This window comes from Echiichthys vipera (assembly GCF_963691815.1).
Source record: "Echiichthys vipera genome assembly, chromosome: 18".
Classification (NCBI taxonomy): domain Eukaryota; kingdom Metazoa; phylum Chordata; class Actinopteri; order Perciformes; family Trachinidae; genus Echiichthys; species Echiichthys vipera.
In genome coordinates this window covers 2,430,113-2,437,761 of record NC_139843.1, presented here as the reverse complement: position 1 = coordinate 2,437,761, position 7,649 = coordinate 2,430,113, and the positions used below count along the sequence as shown (strand labels likewise).

Below are 7,649 nucleotides of genomic sequence, written 5' to 3'. Positions count from 1 at the left end.
TGTTCATCGTGTTAAAACCCTGAATAACACAGTTTAAGGTTCAAAACCAGTGTCAGCAGAGGGGCTTCAACCGAGCTGCCGCTAACGTTAGCTCAGTTTGTTTCTGTGATAACTTAATATCCAGACGTCCCACGACTAAAATCCTTCTGTGTGGAGTTTGAAGGCCCCCCCCTGTCTGCGTGGTTTTTCTCCGAGTTCTCCGGCAGCAGGCACCACCACCATCAGCAGAGACCTGCACACAGGACCACTGCAGCAGGCACCACCACCATCAGCAGAGACCTGCACACAGGACCACTGCAGCAGGCACCACCACCATCAGCAGAGACCTGCACACACAGGACCACGGCAGCAGGCACCACCACCATCAGCAGAGACCTGCACACACAGGACCACGGCAGCAGGCACCACCACCATCAGAAGAGACCTGCACACACAGGACCACTGCAGCAGGCACCACCACCATCAGCAGAGACCTTCATACAGGACCACTGCAGCAGGCACCACCACCATCAGCAGAGACCTGCACACACAGGACCACGGCAGCAGGCACCACCACCATCAGCAGAGACCTGCACACACAGGACCACGGCAGCAGGCACCACCACCATCAGCAGAGACCTGCACACACAGGACCACGGCAGCAGGCACCACCACCATCAGCAGAGACCTGCACACAGGACCACGGCAGCATAGTTTTAATGTGGGGAAAGTTGCAAATTATACCTTTTAAAGCTTCATTTACATGTTTTTGAAGTCAACATTGGTTCAGATCAACTGTACTTTGACAGATCGGCCCGTACAGCTCTATTACGTCCACATGAACAGAGTCAAATCTATTCTACCCTTTCTGCGTTTACGCTGAAATATGAACCGGCGCGTTCGCCTCGTGATAACAAAACCTTCTGTGGCGTGGACGCTATTATGATCCTGATAAAACCCTGAATCAACACGGCCATTAAAACCGTCTGTGGACACAGCGACCTGCCGTTTGTTACTCTGCACAGATTATTTGCGCTCCATCCGGTTTTTCAAGAATAACACCAGCGGCCCTTTTTATTCTTAACTGTGGTTTTGTTGCATGTGTTTGAATAAAGGTCTGAGTGTGTGTGTGTGTGGAGCGCGGCTGCAGCTGAGGGCACAAACCTCTCTTTAGGGTGAAGTCACATTGCGAGCCGGGGCCTCTGGTGAGATAACATGCCCCACCACACACCTGGTATCTCATGCCAGGCTGAGCAGCTGCTCTGTTTCCACACCACGTTACCATGGATGTGGCTCGCAAACACTGAGGTCTACGGTGACCGCGCACTCACACTCCTTCTGTCTCAAACACTAAACACACACACACACACACACACACACACACACACACACGTCTCTTCATGCATCAGTGAGTGGGTCAAATAGTTAAGAAATTGGTCGGGAACACAAAGAAAAACTACATCAAACGAGCATAAAGGAGCTGTTTCACTGAGCAAATCTGCTTCACTGTGACCGTGATGCTGTTTCAGCGCGGTGAAACGTAATTCATCCCAATCTGGGGCGATGAAAACACCTCAGGGCAAACACATTTGTTCTGCCTTGAATGAGGGTTTCCGCGTACATTGTGTGTAACCAAAAATGGGATCTGAGTTTCAGTGCAGGTGTAGAGGAAACATATCATGTATCATGTTTCCTCTACCTGAGAGAGGTGTGTGTGTGTGTGTGTGTGTGTGTGTGTGTGTGTGTGTGTGTGTGTGTGTGTGTGTGTGTGTGTGTGTGTGTGTGTGTGTGTGTGTGTGTGTGTGTGTGTGTGTGTGTGGGAGGGGGGGATGGGCATTGTGTTGCAAATCACAAGAAAGTCTCATTTATTTCCCATGAAGTCCTGAGGCAACACCAACAAATCCAAGTCCTAAACTCAGTGCAGTGTGTCCTGAACAGGTCAAGTCAAGTCAAGAGTCAAGAGATCGTTATTGTCCCTGGGGGGCAGTTTGCGGTTCAGCCAGAAGCAAAAGAAACAACAACAAACTTTTACAGGAAAACAATGAACATCAATTCAACAACAAACAAACAAACAAAGTGCATCAGTGACTCACTGGATACAATCTGGGTCAGTGACAGTTCGTACAGTCTTTGTTGCTTTCTGAGTCTTTATATTCAAATGTGATGATCTGAGGTATCTTCTGTTCTTTGTGACACATACACACACACACACACAGACACACACACACACACACACACACACACACACACACACAAACACACACACACACCTTTGTGTGATCGGCTGCTGCAGGACAATAAACATTTGATTTCCTGTCACTTTATTCATCATCGTTTTTATTCTCAGGGCGAAGAGAGGAGAGAGGATATGGAGAATCAAATTCAGCCCAAATTCATGATGCAACAACACAAAATAAAAAATAAACATGAGCATAAATTACAGTTTAGCATGTTTGATGAGGAACAGGCGTGACTCTCACTTTCTGGGGTTGTGTCCTCATGGTTGAATGAACTTAAGGTCACGTCAATGTAATGTAATTTAATGTAATGTAATAACAAATACTCACTATCAAATAATATTAATATTTATTTATTAGTTGAACCTTTATTTAAATGCATACATGTTTATTTAACTGTAAGTAATATGTGAGGATATTACATGTGTTATATCATAAATCAAAGTAAACATTGATATTTTGTTCTTTAATTTGTACTGCGTTTCTTTTTTTCACGGCAGAAAAATGTTTATTAAGAAAAGTTCTTTGGTTTTGTTTTAACAGCTTTATTTAAATGGAGTCCACATAGATACAAACAGTATACAGAGAACAGTAAACAAGGAAAACACAGAGAACAAGAGCCAGGGGACAAAAGTCTGTGGTTTTAACAGCTTTTTCATTTACTGATTATCTTAAAGTGAAGTTCCATTTCTTTTTGAAAAACATAAAAGCATGGGGTTTCCTTTAAAAAATGACTTTAATGAATCTGATATTTTGCAAGAAATGAAAACAGATTCATTTAAAAGCTACATTTATGGGGCGGCAGTAGCTCAGTCCATAGGTGACTTTTCTGGGAACCGGAGGGTCGCTGGCTTGAGTCCCTGTGTGGACCATGAATGGAGCGTGGACTGGTGGCTGGAGAGGTGCCAGTTCATCTCCTGGGCACTGCAGAGGTGCTGTTGAGCATGGCACTGAACCCCCAACTGCTCGGGGCACCGGTCACTGGCAGCCCCCTCGCTCTGACATCTCTCCATTAATTGCATGTATGTGTGCATGTGTGTGTGTGTGTGTGTGTGTGTGTGTGTGTGACATGATTAATAATAATAGAGTGAAAATTGAATTTCCCCATTGCGGGACTAATAAAGGAGTTATTCTTCTTCTTCTTCCCTTTCCTTCTTTCTTATAGTAATTATGGAAACCAGAAACAAATGTGTGTGTTGTTTCCATGATCTGTGAGATCACAGGACAGAAACAGGTGAAACGCCGCCCCCTGCTGGACAGACGCTGGAAATGCAGCTTCTTCATTTTTAGGGACCCGCCCACAAGCGATCCTACGCTTTCCATTGGTTAAACATTTATAAACTCGCTCTGTGATTGGTCACATTATTTCTCCTCAGCCAATGAGCGTTTTTGTTTACAACGACACACACAAGGTCAGGAAATGGAGTGACGCAGCGAGCTTGTGAGGGAGAAGCGTCATGAAATCTACATTTACAGAGAAAAGCGGTTTTTCAGAGTTATAAGCGAGCTTCGTTTTCCCGCGACGATGCTGGGGGCGAGCGCGGTGAAGTCGTCGTCGCTGTCATTACAAAAGGTCGGTTGCTAAGCTAACGTTGCTAAGCTAACGTTGCTAAGCTAACGTGTAGCGTAAAGCTAACGGTAGAGAAGCTAACGTGTAGCGTAAAGCTAACGGTAGAGAAGCTAACGTGTAGCGTCAAGCTAACGGTAGAGAAGCTAACGTGTAGCGTAAAGCTAACGGTAGAGAAGCTAACGTGTAGCGTCAAGCTAACGGTAGAGAAGCTAGCGTGTAGCGTAAAGCTAACGGTAGAGAAGCTACTTAACTAGCTAGTTAGCTGGTGATAAAACACGTCGTTTCTACTGTTTTAAGAGCTCAACGCGTCTGTTGTGTTGGATTTGACAGAGTTATGTTAACTCTCATGTAGGCTTAGTTAGCTAACGTTAGCGTCCGATGACTTTGCCCCACAACTTTATCAACAAAACCATGTACAAACAACATGGCTGACATCTGTTTTAAACATTTACAAGGAGCAGGTGCACAGAGGAGTGCAGAACAGAGACACTACATGCTACACTACAACATCAACTACTCATAAAATAAATAAAACTTTACATTTTCTTATAAACTGTAAAGTGTCATTGCATAGTTTGCTTTTATTATGTTAAGGGTTTTGGTGAAACACACAGGACCTGGTTTCGCTGTCACATATTTACATTTGTGTGTGTCAAACTTTCTGAGGAAGCTTCTGCAGACTTTATAGTTTAGCTAATCCCAAAGTTGAGCTCTGAAGTTTACTTACATTAGATGATAAAAGAAAAGGTACAAACCAGGACAGTGATTATTTAAAACACGTGTGTAGGGTGAGAAGTTCAGCATCCGTGAGGAACTCGGAGTAGAGCCGCTGCTCCTTTGCGTTGAAAGGAGCCAGTTGAGGTGGTTCAGGATCATCTGGTAAGGATGAACCCTGGGCGCCTCCTTAGGGAGGTGTTCCAGGCACGTCCAGCTGGGAGGAGGCCTCGGGGAAGACCCAGGACCAGGTGGAGAGATTAGATCTCCACACTGGCCTGGGAACGCCTCAGGATCCCCCAGTTAGAGCTGGTTAATGTGGCCTGGGAAAGGGAAGTTTGGGGTCCCCTGCTGGAGCTGCTGCCCCCGAGACCTGACCCCGGATAAGAGGCTGAAGATGAGATGAGATGTGTACTAACCGTTATTACAACCCTCTCACAGTGATGATGTGACTCGTGAAACAGAGCTGTTATAATAATGATGATAATGTTAAGATGTGCCACACTATTATTTACTTTGACTTTCTCCAGCAGGAAATAAATATATACACACAGAAGAAGAAGAATTATTTTATTAATCCCTCAAGGGGAAATTCAGTTTTTTCACTCTGTTATTTTTCATGTTACACACACACACACACACACACACACACCCAGGCCCGAAATACACACACATGCACAAACAGGACCTATATACATGCAATTAACGGGGAGATGTCAGAGTGAGGGGGCTGCCAAATGGCTCGGCTCCCTGAGCAGTTGGGGGTTAGGTGCCTTGCCCGACAGTACCTTGGCAGTGCCCAGGAGATGAACTGGCACTTCTCCAGCCACCAGTCCACGCTCCATTCAAGGTCCTCACAGGGACTCGAACCGGGTCACCTGTGGACTGAGCTACTGCCACCCATATGCATGTTAAAAGTGTAAAATACAACAAGAGGCATTTCCTTAATCACACACTTTAACTTTAGAGTTTTCTCCGAGTGGGTTTTTCCTCAAGCATTAATAAAAATTCAACTAATAAATATTATTTTTATTATTTTTATTGCAGCTGTCTGAGGAGTCTGTCCCTCTCATCACATGTCCTCACGTCCAAGTTTCATCAATTTAAGAAAGAAATTCTTAAGAATGCAATAAAAATGTTTGTTTACAATAATACAAACAGAGGGAAGATTTACTTTTGTGGAAGCAAGACGTTTACAAAGTTGAATTATGATTTATTGTTTATATTCTCATTTGTCTTGCAGCTGTGCATCCTCTCCCTGCTACACACGAGACATCAGTCCGCTCACTGCCCTGTGCCGTCGTGGAGGAGAGGTCAACGCGGCGCCAACATCCGCTGCCTCTCCACGGATCTGGATTCACCTGCTCCTCCTGCACTGGCTGCCTCCTCTGAGTGCACTGACACAGAACCCAGCCACAGTCCCTCGACCTGGTCTCCTGACCAGGGTCCGCCGCCCGCTCCCACCCACTGCTGCATGAGCGGCTGTCACAACTGTGTGTGGATCGAACACGCGGAGCAGCTGCTGGCGTACTATCACGACGGAGGCGACCGGGCGCTCACCGCCATCGAGGAGAACGTCCAGGATGAGAACCTCAAAGCGTACCTGAAGATGGAGATAAGACTCTTAAAGAAGACGTGACTGACGTGATTTTACTGTCAGTGGATTCCATCAGTGGTGTGAGCGTCTGACACACACTCCAGTCTCCGCTTTGACCTCAGCACTTTCACGTCCTCCACCAACGAGTCACACGGTTCAGGTTTTCAGTATTTCAGAAAGGTGACTCAAGCTAACAGCAGAGTACAGGGAGCTGCTGACGTTGGGGATCCACCCGTCCTGCCTGAAAGGAACGGCCCGATCATCAACATTTAAAGCATCATTTCAGTTTATTACAATATGGATCTTATTATGGTGTCTTTGTCCATCATCTCTATTTGTTGTAATAACATTATACTCACCAAAGCATCGCTGAGAGCAGAGGGGTGAACTACGAAGCGCGCTGAACATCCCCAGGGTTTCTTTGGATCCCCTGGATCGACAAACATGAAACTCTCAGTCAGAGTGAAACGGTTCAATGAAGGAGTTAGAGACGTTTGTACAATATAGATCTAGCTGAATAATTTACATTTACAGATGAGCAGCACGTTAAACTGCAGCGTGCTTTATTAGAAGGAGCTGTGGATGCAGATGGCCCTGGCCTCTGAAGTGGATGAGATGATTTGTGCATATTCTATTGTCGTTTAAATGTTTTGTTGCTATTTTAAATATTTCTATCAACACTTTGAGTGAAAGCTAAAGTTTCCTGACCTGTTTGGCTTCTTTTTAGTGATGTTTGGTGTTCTCAGGTCTCAGCGATGAATCTTAGTGAGTAGAACATAATTATTACAAATGGGAATAATGCCGAACGTTTGAGAAATCAGAAATGTTCCTTAAGTTTCATCTTAAATCGTCACAAACAAGCCTGAAGTGTTCTCCCCCAGGAATGTTTGAACCGTCACATTAGCTCTTGTTTTATGTGGTAAAATACTTGAAACTCATATTTTAAAAGTGCATGTTTAGTTCTATAAACTAGAAACTATAAAAAGAGTTTAATCAAATTACACCAGAAGAAAAACAATGCACCGGTGAATGCAGCGAGGTATAATAAGTATGAAAAAAGTATAAAAATCCGGTAAGAACAGATAAAATACACGTTTCCACCTTGGGCGACACGGTGGTGTAGTGTAGCACTGTCGCCTCACAGCGAGAGGGTTCCAGGTTTGCATCCCGGCTGGGGTCCTTCTGTGTGGAGTTTGCATGTTGTCCCCGTGTCTGCGTGGGTTTTCTCCGGGTTCTCCGGTTTCCTCCCACAGTCCAAAGACGTGCAGGTGTTCGGTTCATTGATGACTCTAAATCACCCGTAGGTGTGAATGGTTGTCTGTCTCTGTTTGTCTCTATGTGTCCTGTGATAGACTGGCGTCCTGTCCAGGGTGGACCCCGCCTCACGCCTGACAGGGACAAGAGGAGGAAGATGATGATGTTTAGTTCTGTGTTTGGACCTCATTATAAAACCCATTGGGTTCATTTTCACAGCTGATCACTCGTCTTTATAGTTCACTGATTCACTGTCAAGATTATTTAATCATCAGCTCATTTGCACATTTGTATGAAG

At 45.1% G+C, this 7,649-nt stretch overlaps 1 protein-coding gene across 1 annotated transcript; it reads left to right on the top strand.

Annotated features, from left to right (window-relative positions):
* The first annotated feature begins 3,641 nt into the window (after positions 1–3,641).
* oxld1 (oxidoreductase-like domain containing 1) lies at positions 3,642–7,649 on the top strand. The gene is made up of 2 exons (XM_083932393.1): positions 3,642–3,789; positions 5,744–7,649. Exons 1-2 carry the CDS (start codon positions 3,742–3,744, stop codon positions 6,137–6,139), a joined length of 444 nt encoding a protein of 147 aa, XP_083788519.1. The 5' UTR covers positions 3,642–3,741; the 3' UTR covers positions 6,140–7,649.

Excerpts from the sequence above, each read along its gene's own strand:
- oxld1 (XM_083932393.1), top strand. The coding sequence starts at position 3,742 with ATGCTGGGGGCGAGCGCGGTGAAGTCGTCGTCGCTGTCATTACAAAAG. Across the intron at positions 3,790-5,743 it reads CGTCGCTGTCATTACAAAAG|CTGTGCATCCTCTCCCTGCT; the intron begins GTCGGTTGCTAA and ends TTTGTCTTGCAG.